We start from the raw sequence: 18,056 nt of genomic DNA, 5'->3' as shown, positions 1-18,056 counted from the left end.
GATTTACTTTCTAAATATATTTACGGCAGATATGCCAATGCAAGGTTTTGGAACGCATTCGAAAACACAAATTCCCATTGCTTGTGGCGTGCTATCGCTTGTGCAGATTTTCTTTTTTTTCTCCCTCAAATAAAAAGAATGCACAAAATGTTGAAAAGCTGCCCTGGGTATTGCCTGCACACCACAGGAGTGCAGTGAACCCGCAGACCCGCAGTGAACAAACCAATTTCATTCATGCAATAGACTGTTTTGGACATGTTACCCTTCTTCAAGGTGGCTGCTACATTCTTTTTCGGATTGGCCTGATGCAGCGAATAGATGGCATGCACTGCGATTTTTTATAACTTGGCTTTGGCAGTCTCCTTGCCACTGTCAGAAACAGCCTCGTGCTCAAATGCAAGGCTCGCTGCTAGCAGTTATTTCGCGGCCATACCAAGACAAATACCCTTTCAAAGCCATGCAACCACTGGGTTGGGCTTGGAACATGCCTAATTCCTTTGCAGGGTGTTTGAGAGAACCAATGTCTCGCTGCGCAAACGGAAAGCCGGGACGGCTTTTTTGACATTTTGCTCGCTTTCTTTTTCTTTCCCTAAACCATACCCCAAACGTTCTGATAGCTGTTACTATTTAAATGTTTTGGGAATCGTAGCTTAATGCTGCAGATTCACTATGAGCAGAATAAGCTATCACATGTTCCACTGCTTAGCAGTGCGACAACGTAGTCGGGTGTGAACACACTGTCGAACACCAAATTTGATAACAGTGGGAGGAAAAGTAGCCACGTGCCCGAATTTAGCACACGGCCACAAGGCAAACTCTTATGGGTTTTTCAGAAAGAAACCTTTGTAGTGAAAAAAATCATCCTGGTCTAGTGGTGCTAGCGAACTGCGTGTATTAAGTGACTGAGCAACAAGTGCAAGTAAAAGCATTAATAAACATGCATGTCTAAAATTTAGCCACGGCTAAGAGTGTGGTGTTTACCATGGTGCAAGAAGGCTTTGTGTCTAGCCAAGCCTGCCTTTCAGTGCCACGCAGCTACGCTTCACACTTGTCGCCAGGCATGAAACCCTGCTTGCCATGTGCTGTAGACATTCTGACACTTCAATGCACCACACTATGTGTGCAAGAATTTATTGCTGCGAACTGGCGCACATCTACACATGCACTGGCGTCCCAGTTAATTGTCCCAAAAAAGCTTCCCTTGTACACTGCAGGACAAAATTCCCCTTGAATCAAATTCTGTACATTAACAATTTAGTTTCAGCAGCTTCCTTGGATTTTTCTTGCACCCAGTCATCTACCTTCCAACTCGTTTCGCTAACATTGCACATTTTTCACATATACATTTTACTCTTATATTTAAATCTGCAGCGCGGCTCTGATCAGAAAAGTTTGAAGATCTATGCACAAGTTTAAATATAATTATTTTCATGAGTGCTTTCTTTTTTTTTTTTGCTTTTGGCGCACTACCTTGGTGCACACAGTTGTGCCCATGGCACCTGAAGGGGATATTCTAGCAAAATTTGGGGTGGATATGTTGAGAGATGTGCTAATATCAGGGCCCATACTAAGAGAACAAGGCCTCGGTAATGCCCAGCTTCAGCCGTGCAATTGCAGTGTGTATCCTTAAGTGAATATAGTTAGCAAATGTAATAACTGGAGGTTTCTAAATCACCCGACTGGACATTGCATTCAGATCTATAAACAACGTACACCTCAAATAAATCATGTGACAAGGCAGCATAGCACTACATGTCACAGGCAATGTTAAAGAAAAAAACATGCTATTTAACACATGCATGCGTATTATATTTTACAAAGCCTCACCTTTGTCACCTTGAATGGGTTGCCGCGGGTCACGGGTAGTTCTAGTGTGGTGCGATGCTCGTCAGTGGGCAGCGACACTAACAAGAAAGAGCAGGCGCCACAACTTTGTAACTTGGCACGTGAGGCAGAAGACACTCCCGTCTGCATCCTACCCAGCCCCTACGTTGGTAAGCAGTTGAATCAAAGGCACTTCCCTAGCAGAAAGATTCAGATACACACTCTCTCATTCTCACGTTTTTGCTTCACCATTTCCTTGCTCTCTAGTACTTGCAAACCATTGCCAACTTGCTCACATTGCCATTTCCTAAACTTCTATTCTCGTTGCAAAGGTACTTTTTTTATTTTTTCATGCAACATGCAATTCTGCTATCCTTTTGTGTTTCATTTCTTATCGTTCATGTGCACTGTATACAGTATACATCCGCTGATTCGACTCCAGTTAGATTTTTTGGTTAATTTGATCATGAATGAAGGTCCCGCTCAGCATCCATTGTATGGGCCCAACGTCTCAATATTTTGATCCTAAATTTGGCCTTTGCCGGATAAGTCAAACTTGACCAGTCGGCATGCATGCGCGTTACCCCTATGGTGGCCCTGACAATAACAACCCCTTTAGTGGCAGCATGTCTCAGCTGAGCTTAGCGGGCAGTGAATGCGTTGAACAGACGTCTCCCGTTTAAAAGGCCTATTTCCAGCCTGCCCTAGGAAGATCTTCAAGCAATAACGGTAGTTCACAATATCCGATTATGGTATTTACTTGATTCTAACGCGCGGCTTTCTTTTCTTTTTTTCAAGAAAATTGGGCCGAAGCTAGCCTGTGCAAATTGTATGCAAAACTAAAACCGCATTGGCGACGTTCGCATGCTTTACTGCGTAAGACGTTTGTATTGTGGCGAAGCTGACTTTAGGAAACCGGCCGCCATTGTGAAACGTGTATTAGACCCTTGCCCGTTTTTTTTTGCTGAAGAAGCGGGTGTGCATCAGATTTCTGCTTCGTTTGGGAGCTTTAATGTCACTTCTATAATACCCTTCTACTTTGGACACACAGGAAGTGGGCACACATTTGACTTGGGAGGCGTGTGGGGCAAATACTGCCAAATGATTCAGCAGAGTGTTGTTGTAATTCTACCCGCCAAATAATTCGATCATTTCATCAGTCCCATCAGGGTCGAATTAACGAAATTTGACTTTAATAGCTTTGCCAGTTTGCCTTACGATTGCTACAGAAGCTGACAGAATCACCAGTGTGCTACATACTTAAAAAAAAAAAACATCTGGAGTTTGCATTGTGATCCAAATGATATGACACCCCCTTGCACTCCTCACACAGAACTGAGTACTGCTCACATGTTTTAGAGCATGAAACAATGGACAAAAGGTGCCACAAGTGCTAGACTGCAGCTAAAGCTTACAAAAGAAAAACATGCGGGCTCGTATGTATCTTAACGAAAATGAGATTTGTTAAAATAGACTTAATATACAGATCACGAGACACATCCAAAGCATAACAAAAGGCACTAGCAAGCTTTATTAAGTAAAGGCTGCCAAGAAAGTATGTGTCGTCTTTCTATAGCAATGGGATCACCATATCTATAGATTTCGATGGCAGAGATACTTTGTTAAATGCCCATGAGTTGGGACAGTAGCCATGATTGTTAAACAGTGGTTTGCACTTGCATACGCTACTGCTCACCGTGCTTGTACGCTCCCTGTTCCGTAAATACTAAGCGTGATATGCCTTGCAGTCGATAGGCCCATCAAAGCATGCGTCAGCTGGCCACAATCTGTGTGGTTTGCCACACAAATCCCTACACCACATGCAAACTTTAGTGAAATTTATTTGCATAGCTTAGAGCATTGCAAAGCTCGCACAGGTCAGGCTGCATTGTCAACATGTGTCAGAGGCACCTGTTCAAAGTGCAAATGCAAAACAAAGTTTTATGATGCAATGCTGCTATTCCAATGTACAGCAAGACAGATTTCAGAGCCACATCTATGGATTGGTTGAGGCCTATGTAAGCCAACCATCGATAGCCTTGTAAAGTCGTAATATGAGCCCAAATTCATGAACATTATGAAAAATTATAGAGAGTTGGCATTATAGTGCTTTTTCACATTTTCAAGGTCCATTTGCTGCCGTGCAGAAATTGAGCGCGTCTCCCTCTTCTGGTTTTTCTGCGGTGTCATTTCCCTCTCCTCCCTAGTGTACATGTATTGGCGTGCACAAAATAAATCTTCAATTGCAAGTCAGCATCATGTTCTCCTGCTTGGGTACAATGTTTTTGTTCAAATTCACTATTCTGCTGCAGAATCAAAGACCTAATAATAGCTGGCGACAGAAAATGCTTGCTCGACATGCCTACCTTTCATCAGAAGTAACATGTACATCACAATCTTTAAAATCGCACCATCAGGTTGAAATCACTATCTTCAATATCGCATCATCAGGTTGAAATAAGAGGTGACCCACCTTCCTTGCATGTGACGTCAGCTGGCCTCTTCCTGGAGAGCTGCAGGGGCTTGGGCTTCAGCACCACTTCGTTAGCTTGGTCAAGGTCACGCTTGCGCGTAGGTGGAACAGTTTGGAAGTCCTGCCTGGTTTTGCCGAGATATATATTGCCGAACATGAGTTGTATTCATTACAGCTTAAAATTTTCAAATGTCGACAGCAAGCCTGCAACCTTACACAACAAAAGGAAAATAAGTCAAATGCCATTAATTTTTGGATAATTTCAACTTGAACCTGCAGCCATCGTCTCGAATAGCACTATACGTAAAAAACTTTCGAAGCAACATGAGGCATTACAAGAGACATTTAGTGGTGGTACTCTACTAATTTTGACCAACTGTGAATCCTAAATATGCACAAAAAGCTTTGTATGTACAGAAACATTTCTGCATTCTGTCCCTATTTTTATGCAGCCAGCACAGCTGCAAATCGAACCTGCAACTTCGTGCTCAGCAATAGAATGTCACAGTTACCAAGCTAATGCAGCAAGTAACTTGTTAATTTAAATGTAAATCAACTTCGCCAGCAACGGGTCTGATTGTGCACTACAGAGCGTTGGTGACACAGTGGTGTCAAGGAACAGCACAGCCAGATCACATGAGTACACACACTTAACCATCTCTGCTGCTTTTTTTTTTTTGTCAGCCAAAGAAGCGCTTGACACTTTGATAATGGAAAAAATAAATTAAGCTGCAATGCGCGAACAAAACAAGCAAGACAAGCTCCACTATTTGGTCAACTTTGTCGCTCGCCACCAGGTTGCACCCTATTATCCTAAAATCTGGCCAAAAATGACCAAATTCTTTACTGCAAAATTCTTCATGAAAAACAGTGTAGACAATCTTTGAAGTATGTATTAAAAAATTTCAGCCGATTCATTGCAAAAGTTAACTTTAACACTATACAAGAAAATAAAAAATTGCAAGAAAGTAAAGAGTGCCATCGATGAGCGAAGCTCTTTATTAACCATTCCTTTTTACCAGAAGCATGTGGATGAATACAGCTTGTCCACGGCATGGAAGGGGTCAATAACTCGAGCACAACAGGCTCATATTTAGGGTTGTGGTCTCATCACAATATTGAGCCTAGCGATCATTCCCATGTTAGATGAGCTGCCACTAGGAGAACACACCTATGCACTAGCAGTTCTTGCACAATGCTCACACGTAGTGAAGGCTGCCCCCAGACTTACCGAGCAGCAGGAGTAGTTTCAAACTGAGGTTCTTGTTCGAGCAGAAGACGCTCGACGCGCTGCGCCAGCACCAGCCGTCGGCTCTTGGAGGCATACTCCACTGCCCCCTGGATCAGTCGCTCAGAGTCCATGAGACGCGCCACGTCCAGCGCACGCACCTCTCGCTCGGCCTTAGCTGCCAGCTGCATGCAGTCAGCGAAACATCGTGGATAAAAAATCGCTATGCTGTACTTGCACTGAGAAAGGCAAGAATGGAAGTTTGATTGCCCAGAAAAATAAAGATATTAAAACTGATTGATTAGCGAACTTATTGGGCTTAAAGGCGAACCTAGGACTGATTGATTGATTGATCCAGCTGATGGTGCTTAAAGACCAACTATAACACAATTTCACTTTGGTGAGATTGGTTACAAATGAGTAGTAAATACAGTACACTTCCGTTAATTCAATTTTTTTGTTGTTTCGATCATAAATTGTCCTTTGTGGGACAATTCCAACTTGAACAGTCAGCACAAATGCACCTGACCTCTGTAGCGACCCCTCTGGTGGTAACGTCTGTCTCGGCAGAGCTTAGTGGACAGTGAATGCAGCAATGCACATTGTCTCGTTGAAAACGCCTACTTCGACCCACCCTAGGAATATCTTAAAGCAATAACCATAGCTCACAATGTCTGATTGTGGTATTTACCCAATTGTAACATGTGCCCTCACTCTTTTTAAAGAAAATTATGCCCAAAATTGCCTGTGCAGTGCAATTGGACAAAAAACCAAAAGTGCCTTCGCAACGGTCGTATGCACGAATGTATTGCGGTGGAGTTGGTGAAACTGACTTTAGAAAACAGGCCCATTGCACAACAATTTTTGTTCCCAAAAAATCACGTTTCGCATTATATTTCTACTTCGTTTAGTAGCTTTAATCTCATTCCTACGTTAGTTTTCTGCTTTGGACACAAAGAAAGTGAGCACGTTTGATTCGGGGGTGTGTTAGAATAGGGCAAAAGACTGCAAAATTAATCAACTGTGTTTTGAAGTTTTTTCTGCATATTGTTTAATTCAACCCGTTGGATAACTCGATCAATTTTGTCGATCCCATCAAGGTCGAATTACAGGAAGTACTGTTCAAGCATTCTTGGCCAAGCTGCAGGTTTAGTAAACATCTAACTTTCTTATAAGCAGTCTTTAACTAGTACCTAGACACGTTCACATGGTGGTCAGCAAACATGATGCATATCCGGGCACGTCACCTCGTGCGCGCCGCAGACACCCCCTAATCTCGAAAGTCATGCCAAAGAGCGGCACTGTTTCACAACATTCTAGGTTCCGCATAATTTCCAGTGAACAATAACAGCATCATTTCTTTTTTCAATTTCTATATTAAAAATGTCTTTTTTTCTGGTTTCTTGTGCAGCAGGCACTCATACTTAAAGCACATAATTTTGGGCTTAGACTGCTCTATACAGTATTTAAAATCTATAGAACTAGAGCAATGTTTTTTTACACGGTCAAAAGTTTCCTTGCAGTTGGCCTTTAGCATCCCAAAATAACAGAGACTAAGGGAGGTGCAGTATTGTAGGGCGCCAGATAAATTGCGAACTTCTGGGGTCGTTTAATGCATGCTCAAAGAATGGTCCACAAGTGTTCTTGCGCCCCATAGGGATGCAGATGCTGGGGCCGAGAATAGAATCCACAATTTCATGCTGAGCAGCAAAACACCAAAGTAACTGAGCTGCTGCAGTAAATGAAGATATAATAACTAAAGGTGCGTAATGACACAGCAGCTTCGGGCCCAAAATAGGATGTCTGGCACATGTAACCAGCAAGCTGCTGTGGAGATACGCAAAACTACCTGCACCTACATATGTTGTAGGGCATAGTTGTGAACCTAATACTAGGAAATGCTTTCTCAAGCCTGAAAATATGACAAAAAATTGGGGTCCAATCATATAATTACAATGTTTGCATTGGCGATTCCTTACAGAAGGGAAAGGAGATCCCCTAGTCAGGGTCTGTACAATGACCTCTCGTTTATAGAGATCAAATTTCGTAGATAGTGCCAGAAGTACCAAGAAATGCTTAAAAATAAGCAGTTAAAAGAGTCACCACAGTTCGATCGAACGCACACAACGTAGTGATAGCAATAGCAATTGCAATATCCATTTCTTCCTTCAGACCAGTTTCTTCTTCAGAGCACCTTACAATTTCACATAAAATGGTTCGGTGCAATGATGCCATCTATCAACATTTTTGTTACAACATTGTGGCATGAAAAGCTTTACACATAACTGGCACATTGGACAACATTGCATCTACGGTTCAAAACCACTGGTAAACAAACAAAGCTGAAAACTGAATTCACCGAGCAAAGCCTGTACCCATGGCAATTCAAATGAATGCAAGTAAGGGATGGTGCGCACCGCAAACAGTTTGAGAAGCAGCAGCTGCCTCCGGTTGCAGACGTCAGCCAGCTGACGGCCCTCCTCACCCGCACGTCGCAGGGCATCCTCCAGGCACCACGCACGCCACAGCTCCTCCTGTCAACAAGAATGCCTAGCTGCTACAACTTAGGGCTAAGATGAGTACATGCGCTTTGCTGTTCTAACTGCACCAATCCTCTGCGTGTCTACTCTACTATGTTAGCATTTCGAAATTCCCAATTTTTTTGCCAGGTGCTCCCCAACTGTTTTTATGAAAATTCCTTGGCAGTCTATGATGCTGGTGGGTTGGGTGAAAAAATTGCTGGTTTTTAGCTTGCCAAGTTTCTGCCAGCCCATACTTTTGCACTACTACCAGCAAGGCGCCTGTTATTTGGAATGCACAATCAAGTTCTACTCAATCATGTTTTTCCTGCATGTTCCAAACACCCAGACAGGTTTGCACCCATAAAACAGGCAAAGGACACCATAATTTGCAGATTGCGTTTGTTTTGCTGAAACCATCTTTTTTTTTTTTCCTGCCATAACACTAAGCTTGCCTAACCCCTGTGAATACCAATTTCACCAATTTAAAGCAATTGAGGTGAAAATATTCTGTTTTGTTGTGGTGGTGGTTGTACACAAACCGCCTTTACAAAAGGGACACACTGAAGAATATGAAAGGTGGATCAGGGACAACACGTTCTAGAAGTCGCTTTTGTTGTATCTGCATGAAACTGACCTTCATGGTTACATCTAATTTCATTCCAAAGTTATGCCACGCTGCAACCCAAGCTGCTAGATGCTGTCCTAAACAGTAATCAAATGCAAGCGTGTGGCCTCTGGCCTAGAGCAGCACAATGCAAAAGGGAGCACCTCCAGTCGTCCCTTCTCGGAGTCCGTGCCCAGGAAAGGCAGGCTGAAGTCCAGCACGACCATGACAGGTCGCGGCAAGGTGGGCGGGTAACGGGATCCCTTGCACATCAAGGCCCTGCAACAAAGATGAGCAACACTGAGGCCTATCCGCTGTGACACGACTCGGGACTTACCGAACTTGCTGGCGCGTCTCACTCACACCCAGCACGAAGTAATGGTCTGACTGGCTCTTCACCTGCAAAGCAAGACATGACAGGGCCATCAAGATGGAAGGAAACACAAGTGGTCTCTCTGATGCACCACATGCATTCGTAATTCATTCCAAGGGCACACACAAATAAGAGACATCCTGGGCGGCCAAGGGTCGTCTAACCCATACAGAAATCTTGGCACAGGATTGTTTTTGCATTGCAGAAGGATCAGAATTAAGACAAATTTAGACAAGTTCCATGCTAGTCCAGGACAAGCTCAGCACTTCTTGCACGAAGCTCGCATCCCTATTTTACAATGTTGTGAACTCATTCTGCACAGGTGGAACAAGAAGCAAAAGCATACCTTGTGGACTACACCACACAGGCAAATAAGAGGTAACCGCAGTATACAGTATAGCCTTGTTGATATGATCCTGTCTGATACGACTTCCCAGTGCCAACATTTGCGATTGAGAACACAGAGAAAGACACAATACAGTTACGCTTCTCTCTTACTGGTTCATATGTTCTCAGAAAACACAATCTTTCAGCACCAACATTCAGTACGCTTCCAAACTGCAATCGTATGATATGTTTTCCAGCTGCTAGATCCCATCTAAACAAGGAAAGGCGCGGGGCTCGTACGATTGAGAACAGATTGAGAACAGAGCTGCAGCAGCTTCACCGCAGTACTCGCCTACCTGTGTCACATGAAAATGCCGGTGCGTGCTCGGTCTCCTATTCTGGTACCAGTGAATCTCGTGGGTTGCCACATGCCTCATTTGCAGCTTCGTGCATTGCTGCCAACCCTATCACAATAAGCATCTTCACCTATCTGTTTCACAATGCGGGTGGCATAAAAAGTGCACTACACACTTTTAATGCGTTCGAAATAATCAAAAAGTTGAATTAACCGAGGTCATATTAATGAAAGTCAACTGTACACAGGGGTGATGACCCTAATGTGCGTCTGACCTTACGAAACAATGTAATTTTCCCATGTTCTTCAAAGTGTTTGCAATGCTCCTACAAAGTAGGTGCTTGAGACGTGCAGTGCATAAATTCAGCAATTGCATCGGCATGATGGGTATGAGAACTAAGCACTGCTTTAAAGATGCAACTTGTCCGGTTTTTTTTACAGCTCCCACAAGCCGCAAGCCTCTGGATCAAAACAGAGCATTGTATGCACTGAATGAACTTATGCTGCCCACAAATATACCGCATTTGCACAAATATAATGTGAGTACAAATTTAAAGATGTACTGACGTGAAAATTTTCTGTTTCACTTTGTTTGTTAATGTGCGTGCATGCATGTCCGTGCGTGCTTATTTAGGTAGCTATCAACTTCCTAATCATGGTATGAATCTATGAAACTCATCGATAGCACCACAAACAATTAGCCACAGCACCTTTCATACGACTCGTCCTAAATGTCCAGCCCAGCCTAAATGTCCAGCCTAAATGTCCAGCCTAAATGTCCAGCCCAGCTTCGGACATGAAAAGAGAGACTTAATGAGTTGCTGAAAGCAGAGGTGGAAGTCACGTGGTATCACAAACAACTTAGGAGCATGCCAGTCAATCCTATGCAGTGATTTAAGGCCACGCCATGACCATGTCGCCTAAAGCTGCCAAACTCGTCCTCCCAACTGTTCACTTCTCTTGGAAACGCAGAGAGAGAGCGACGCTCCCCCTCTTGTCCTGTCGCGTGCCGAATCGACTTGGCTTTTGGCAGCAAAAACAGTGTGTGTGTATGCTTCGGTAGTATAAATTTAACTCTTTAAGGACAATGAAAAAGTGAAAAGCCTGTGTCAGAAAGGCAAAGCTTATTAGAAAAACATATTTTTTAAACCATAATGAACATGGGCTTCACTGTACACAGGTTAGTTTCACTGCTTGCATTTGCTTTTCTTATCTACAAGTTCCGACACAACGCACTGTATCGCAAAATTGCTGTGCCTCCAAGAAGTTCGGCTCTGACTCATCAAGCTTTCTTTCCCTTTCAACACGACTCGAAGAGTTCGCTCCTCCCACATAGACACATTTTGAAGTAGACGGCTGGTGACACAACCAAAACGCCTATGTTCACAGGTTCCCACTTCAACAGGCTCCTTATACCATCTGGTGTCGTTTACAATTAAAGAGAAAAAAACAAGCTCGAATATCCTTGAGGGCTGCATAAGTAACAAAACAACACCGGAGGAGCTGGGCTCATGGTTCAGCATTTTTTGCAAGTACGCACTTGACGAGTCCAGCTCATCTTCCAGCCGGAAACTGTTAGGAGCTGACTGTACTTGAGTTTCTACAGCCAGTGCGGACTATTTCAGCTTAAAGTGAACAGCTAACATGACTAGCAGGGGTACTCACATTGTCTCGAGTGTTGCAAACAGGATTCCAGCCATAAGAGGAGCCAAGGATGGAGACGACACCATCAGAGTCGACATACACAAGTGAGCCCTCGTCTGTGTACCTGCACGACACGCCATACATCCAATGTCAAACCTAGCAATCGCACAAAGCATCAACAAACTCCTTGAATGGATTTCAGAAATTTACAAGAGGAAATTTTGTTGTGCCCATGTATGCGGTGAGGAGAACACTGACTACTGCACACGGTACCTTCATGTTTGACGTTTAATAATTCGCTTTAATAGTGTAGATAGGCCAAGTGATTGAATACATGAAAGAACAATTACGACACCGAGTACATTGGCCCCGCTCCTTGCTCAGTGCTTGTGCAAAAACTCATCATGTTTTAGCACTTGCCTGGGTAATTGTATTAAAGAAAACGACTTCCCTGATAGCCAACAACATGGCTTTCACTAAAAAGTCTTCATGCTGCTTGAATCTGTACAAAACCTTGCAGCAGTTCTAGGCAGGTGTAGTCAGGATCCAATTCCTTGATTTCAAAGATGCATTATAATGTGTGTCCTAAGCTACTTTTTAAATTGAGGACTACCCTTGGAATTATTTTCTGATAACATTTAAGCACCATAAAGTCGAAACTGATGATGTCAACTAAAACATCGTGCCCATACTATCGGGCATCCTGCATGGTGCTTGTTCTCCGTCATTATTGCTCTTGCTTTTTATGAAAAAAAATTAAAATTATTTATGAAATTTTCTTTTCTGGGGCTTTTACATGCTAAAGATATGCGTTTAAGGTGATTATGTGGCACACCGTAGTGGAAGGCTCTGGACGAATTGTGAGTACTTGTATTGTGTACCAAAATTTAAGCACCCAAGTGTTTTTGCATTTCGCGCCGATCAAGAATGCGACTGCTACGGCTGGGATCGAACCCACAACCTCGATCTTAGCAGCACAATATCATAGCCACCACGCTACCATAGAGCGTAACAACATAGTTCACAATAAAGCAATTAAAGCACATTTTTTTTTGTTAACTGCTTACTTTACAATCGGATTTGCAGCCCAAGTGGTTAAGCACCATTAAGTAAATCCTTTGGATGATATTTGAGCATGGTGACTTGCATAAAGAGGAACATTACATATAAGAAAACACTAGCAATGCACATAACACGCTGAAACCAATTCATTAACATTCACTTCTCACATTATATGTAAATGTTTGAAAGTTGGGCAATAAAGTCGGCTTCTGTTATTTTGATTCTGACGGGACCAACGAAACTGATTGAATTATCTGATCGAATTATCTGATGTCGAAACACACTGCTGATTCATTAGGCAATTGTTTCCCAATTCTAACACACCCAGAATCAAACGTGCATCAGTTTTCTGTGGAACCCAAGCAGAAAACTAAAGCAGAGATAATATTAAAGCTCCGAAGCAAAATAGATATATAACGTGCACTTGATTTTTTAGCATGGAAAATGGGCAAGGGTCTAATAGTCTAATATGTGTTGCACAGCGGCGACTGGTTTTCTAACGCCAATTTTGCCACATTACAGCCGTGAATGCAGTTTTCGACCGAATTCTCTCTGGTAAAAAAAAGAGGGGGGGGGGGGGGGGCATTAGAATCGGGTAAACACCGCAATCAGACATTGCGAGCTAGGGCTATTGCTTGAAAATCCCCCTAGGGCAGGCCGAAAATAAGCGTTTTCGATGGGAGATTTTTGACGCATGTTCAATGCATTACCTGTCGTCTAAGCTCTGCCGAGACAGACGCTGCAAGTAAACGGGTCACTATTCAAGTCACCATAGGGGTCAGGCACTTGCTTACCGATTGCTCAAGTTCAAATTGTCCAACGAAGGCCAATTTTAGGATCAACATAACAAAAGTACGGGCTCATAGAAATGCATAATTGCCGACCATGACCTTCGGTCGGGACTGAATCAATAAAAAAATAAAATTGAATTATCCGGAGCCAAAGTATCGTAAGTCTACTGTACTTTAAATATTTAAGGGTGAGAATGACATCTAATCACCAATGGAATGAATATGTGACTTGCATTCAGAAAAGGCAGAGGTATTATTAAAAAATACAGGCATTTAAGGACACTGGGAAAACCTACAATGGACATAACAGTGCTGCCCAACAGGGCCTTCCCAAAACCAATATTGGAATATGCACTAGCAGTCTGGAACCAATACACAAAAGGTACGCAATGTCACTAAACCTGACAGCAGCAAGAAAAAAGTTGAGTCTTGTTTGTTTTATAGCCGAACCCGATTACAATTAAGTTACATCTGACAGGAAAATATCTTCATTATATCCAATAGAATTCATTATAAGCACACATACCAACATCGGTGTAAAATAAACTTCTATTGGGTCTATGCAAAAGAAGTGCAAGTGTGATGCCAGCAATGGGTGTTCTGTGAATTTTGACGACATATGCAATCAGAGTGGTCATATGCAATAAGCACGTTGGCCTGTTGGCCGCTGGCCAGCCAAGCCAAGCCACTGGCCAGAACATGCACGAGCATCTAGAATATTTGGTTCAAGTTGCTCGTGCTGAGTTTTCAAAACTTTTGCTATCAGAATACATATTTCGAGCTGCAGAGCAAGCAAATATGCTTGCTTCACTTTACTGTAGCTGATATTGTCTTGAATTTCGCATTTTCTGTTTCATTACAGGAACAGAATACTCACTGAAATAAAGGCATAGCCAACAACATTTTAAGTTTACTTGATTATGTCCCACAATTCACTATATTCATGTTCTCTGTATCGAAATTCTAGTGTAGCTTTTTATGGTAGGATGACGTTCCCTCCATAGCCGTTTTACAGTATGTGAATTTCGGAAGCAAAACACTATCGAAAGAAATTTTTGGAAAACAATATTTTCTGAGAACTTTTTTCCTTTAATTTAGAGAAGCTTTCTTCTGTTACGCTATGCCCAAATGGCTGACAGAAATATACTAACTATCTATCTACTAATATACCACTAGTAGCTATCTAAAAACTGTTAGCCAAGTTGCGATTGTCAACACTGCAGTCATACACACCCTGCCCAGGCAAGCCGCTGCCTCTCAGCCAGGGGCACAGGGATAGGAGGCTCAAGAACACCAGCACCCACATTGTACTGCACCACGGCAAGTGACTGCCACTCTGCTGTGACACCTGCACACTCACATACACGCACATAGCATCACTACCACAGATGCTTGTCACTGTTTATTAATTCAAATCATGTAGCAAACATGCACCGTAGCCTCCATGTACAATAGCTATCACAGGTTTCAAATAAATGGATGGTCATCATGGCATTTTGCAAAATTAAGACAGGCAGCACAACAAAAAAGCCTCTGAAATTTGACGGCCTATCAGCCGGCCATACCCATACATGACATGGGAACAATAAATTACATATGCGGACTTTGCTGCATTGCTAATATGCAACTTTGCAAATGGTGTGATTACACAGGATCAGCTTGTTGGCTTGCAGCCTGCAGACGATAAAGCCAAGCCGCTGGCCCAAATATACATGAATGTCCAAAATGTGCCATTCGAATTGCTCTTGCCAATAGATCTTCCAGACACAAAGAAGACCACATGTAATGTGGTCCTTTTTGTGCCAGAAAGGTTGTGTCGAAAGAAGTTAGGCCTAGGCCGCGAGGCCTAACCAGCGCCATTTTGTAAGGTATCGGCAACCAAAGTTACAGTGTTACAGAGTTGACATAGCGGTAACTGTTCTCACGGCTGCCATGTTTTCAGTATCATACAAGCCAATCATGTCCCGAAAACTGAGCGGCACACCATGCGACATCTTAAGTTTCAGTTGCCATTATACATTTATTCTAGGGGTAGCTCGCAGCGCCATGGATAAATCGAAGTAATCGCATGGGTCCGAAAAATCGGTCAGAAACAGTATTTGACACTTTTACCATCACCATTATTTGAGCCACATGCAAATAAAAATTTTCTTTGCTATAATCAATAAACAAAAATAAAAGGAAAAAAAATTGACATTCACCCAAATTGTAGCACGAAACAACAAAGGAAACCCGTATGGATTTCTCAGAAACAAAGCCTCGTAGTTGAAGAAAAATTCATCCTGGTCTGGGATACGAACCCAGGACCAACAGCTTTCCTGGGTGGTCACTATACCATCTGGGCTAACCAGCAGGAGGCTAGCCAATTGCAAAGCAAGGGCGAATTAATCAACAACTCCAGGCACTGGGACACTGAATATAGTAAGTCAATTCTGTCGAAGCCCGCAGAGTGGAGTATAATACATGAAAGGGAAGAATTGACACCCATCTGAATAATAGCATGAAAATACAAAGGAAACCTGCACAGGTTTCTCAGAAAGAGTGCCTCGCAGTTAAAGAAAAATTCGTCCTGGCCCGGGATGTAGTTTCATGCTACAATTTGGGTGGATGCCAATTTTTGTTCACGTATTTTCCTCCACCTTGTGGGCTTCCGCAGAAGTGATTTGCTGTAACCAATAATGTATCGGATCCCACATTTTGGTTTTGTATTTGCAGCAGAATAGTGCTTGTTGAAGTAAAGCACAATTTACCAATTCTTAGATTTATATGTTACATGCGATGATTCATTACATCTATATTCGTTATATCAAGGTTTGACTATATATGCATGCATTACTACCTGTATTGTTACAAGGATGTTAGCAAGATAATCCAGATAATTGTGTATATCACGGTAAAAATGTTTTTATCTTTGGCATATATTTGTACTATATGGATGTGTGTCCGTATTGTTTTCTTTGTTTCTCACCAGACTGCCACGCCAAACCAGTACGCATTTGAATGCCTGTGTACGTTGTCAAAAAGATGGGCAAGAACCACACCAAGCTGCCACATAGCAGCTTTTAGATTAAGCCTTGGCATTGGTTTTTTTTCCTTGGAAACAAGAGCACCAGATAAAGTCATGTGATGTGAAAGCTGCTCACCAGCCCCCTGGTGGAAGATCAGGGCAAGCGAGCGGCCAGAAGCAACAAGTGCAACCACTGGTCCTGGTGCACGCCACACGGCCTTCTGCAGGCCACCCAACGTCCAGAGACGCACCAGACCCGAGCTACAGCATGCGGCAACCCAGTCATCACCAACCGCCACTGCCTGTGCAAGATGCAGCATCCTTCAGAGCTGGGGGCCATAACTAACCAAACTGTTTACAGCGTACAGCCCAAACCCAGCACAGTAGACATAACGAAAAACTTCTGTCAGTCAGTGTGCCACCCTTGATGGAAGGCACAACATCAGGGGTGGAACCCTTTTGCAATTTCCACAAGATTTTAGCCTTGGGCCTTCTCTGTAGCTCTACTAACACTACAAAAATTTCTTGTTCAATGTAAAAGTTCCACTGCTGTTGGTCCTTAATGTCTGTCCCCTCTTCCTGGTATACAGAGGCGCACATGTGGAAAAAGAAAGGAGGCACTACAACGAATATCGTATAAAAAAGCACCTGATTAATGTGGCATAGGCAGGAAGAGCAGAGAAATTTACTCTACACTTCTTCTCCATCTGCTGTTTGGACAGCAGTCCCAGAAATGCAACATGAAGACCTGTGCCCAAGTATTACTATTATCTAATTAAAAAAGCTCACGTCAGCACAATTGCCTTATGCGTACTAACAGATCCACTGGCAGCATGCGTGCATTTCACCGAACAGAGATCTTTTCTGCCAGCAAAGACGCAGACAGCACCTTTTTGACATCACACTGTGCAGCTTGTCATTTAGCTATATTATTCACGTAGGGCACCAGTTATCTGTCCCACTCATCATGTGTCCCACCTCTTGCCCATTCCTTTCTTCATCTAACACCTGTTCTCTAGACGAAGCTGCATTCTTCCTATCTCTCCATGTTATGATGTAGCATTACACTGCAAGAATAATAGACACAAGTAGAGTAAGTTGTTGGGCGAGTTGGTACACATTCGTGAATATGAAAAGATGAGCATGAAATAGTACAGTGAAACCTCGTTAGTATGTACCTGGCAGGAACGCGGCATAACTACACATTAAACAGTACTATGCACTAACTACCAAATACAAATTTGTGTCTCTTGACATGCCGCCACCACTACTAACACAGAATAAATGAAATGCTACCGTAAATGCTACCTAAAATATGCCCTACTAAGTTCTTTTTTTTCATTTGTTCCAAAGCGGTGAAAAAGACTGCAGCAGAACCTTTCTAGCAATGACTGTCGACATATCGATTCAATGCATGGGCACTGAATCGATATAGCAACACAACATATTGCAACCATCGAAACTAATAATGTATGAAGTGTGTACTGCAGCGGGACACCTCTTCTGCACTTCCTTAAACACACTCGGGACCATCTAGCAGTGCTACGAAGCGTGCGCACGGTCTCCAAAATGCATACCCAGTTACAGAAGGCACATACCCATACAGGTACAGCTACAGGTACAGGTACAGAAGGTACATACATACAGGCACATACAGAAGTTGGCACCAAAGACGTTCATAGGAGAGCGGCACACACCTACTGTGACTTACCCAGCGACCTGAGTTCGTATCAAAGAGGTTCACTTAAGACCAGCACAGACCAAATGGCACATACTCAGTGCTCCGCATCATCAAACAGCACAGCACCTCAGCACAGCAGCCCTATGCACTAACCACTCTACCAGT

At 43.0% G+C, this 18,056-nt stretch overlaps 1 protein-coding gene across 2 annotated transcripts in view; it reads right to left on the bottom strand.

Moving 5' to 3' along the window:
* The window catches only part of LOC142588213 (WD repeat and HMG-box DNA-binding protein 1-like), a 41,119-nt gene that overhangs the window by 3,168 nt on the left and 19,895 nt on the right, over window positions 1-18,056 (bottom strand). For both annotated transcript variants that reach the window (XM_075699754.1, XM_075699755.1), the window contains 9 exons: window positions 16,347-16,512; window positions 14,437-14,551; window positions 11,372-11,474; window positions 8,989-9,050; window positions 8,816-8,930; window positions 7,943-8,059; window positions 5,529-5,710; window positions 4,298-4,422; window positions 1,828-1,904 (listed from right to left, as the gene is read on the bottom strand). In XM_075699754.1, the coding sequence (XP_075555869.1) occupies window positions 1,828-1,904; window positions 4,298-4,422; window positions 5,529-5,710; window positions 7,943-8,059; window positions 8,816-8,930; window positions 8,989-9,050; window positions 11,372-11,474; window positions 14,437-14,551; window positions 16,347-16,512 (1,062 nt within the window). The remainder of the gene's footprint in view (window positions 1-1,827; window positions 1,905-4,297; window positions 4,423-5,528; window positions 5,711-7,942; window positions 8,060-8,815; window positions 8,931-8,988; window positions 9,051-11,371; window positions 11,475-14,436; window positions 14,552-16,346; window positions 16,513-18,056) is intronic.

The sequence above is a fragment of the Dermacentor variabilis genome, chromosome 7 (genome assembly GCF_050947875.1).
Source record: "Dermacentor variabilis isolate Ectoservices chromosome 7, ASM5094787v1, whole genome shotgun sequence".
Classification (NCBI taxonomy): domain Eukaryota; kingdom Metazoa; phylum Arthropoda; class Arachnida; order Ixodida; family Ixodidae; genus Dermacentor; species Dermacentor variabilis.
The sequence above is the reverse complement of the archived record's forward strand: the minus strand, read 5'-3'. Positions and strand labels throughout refer to the sequence as shown.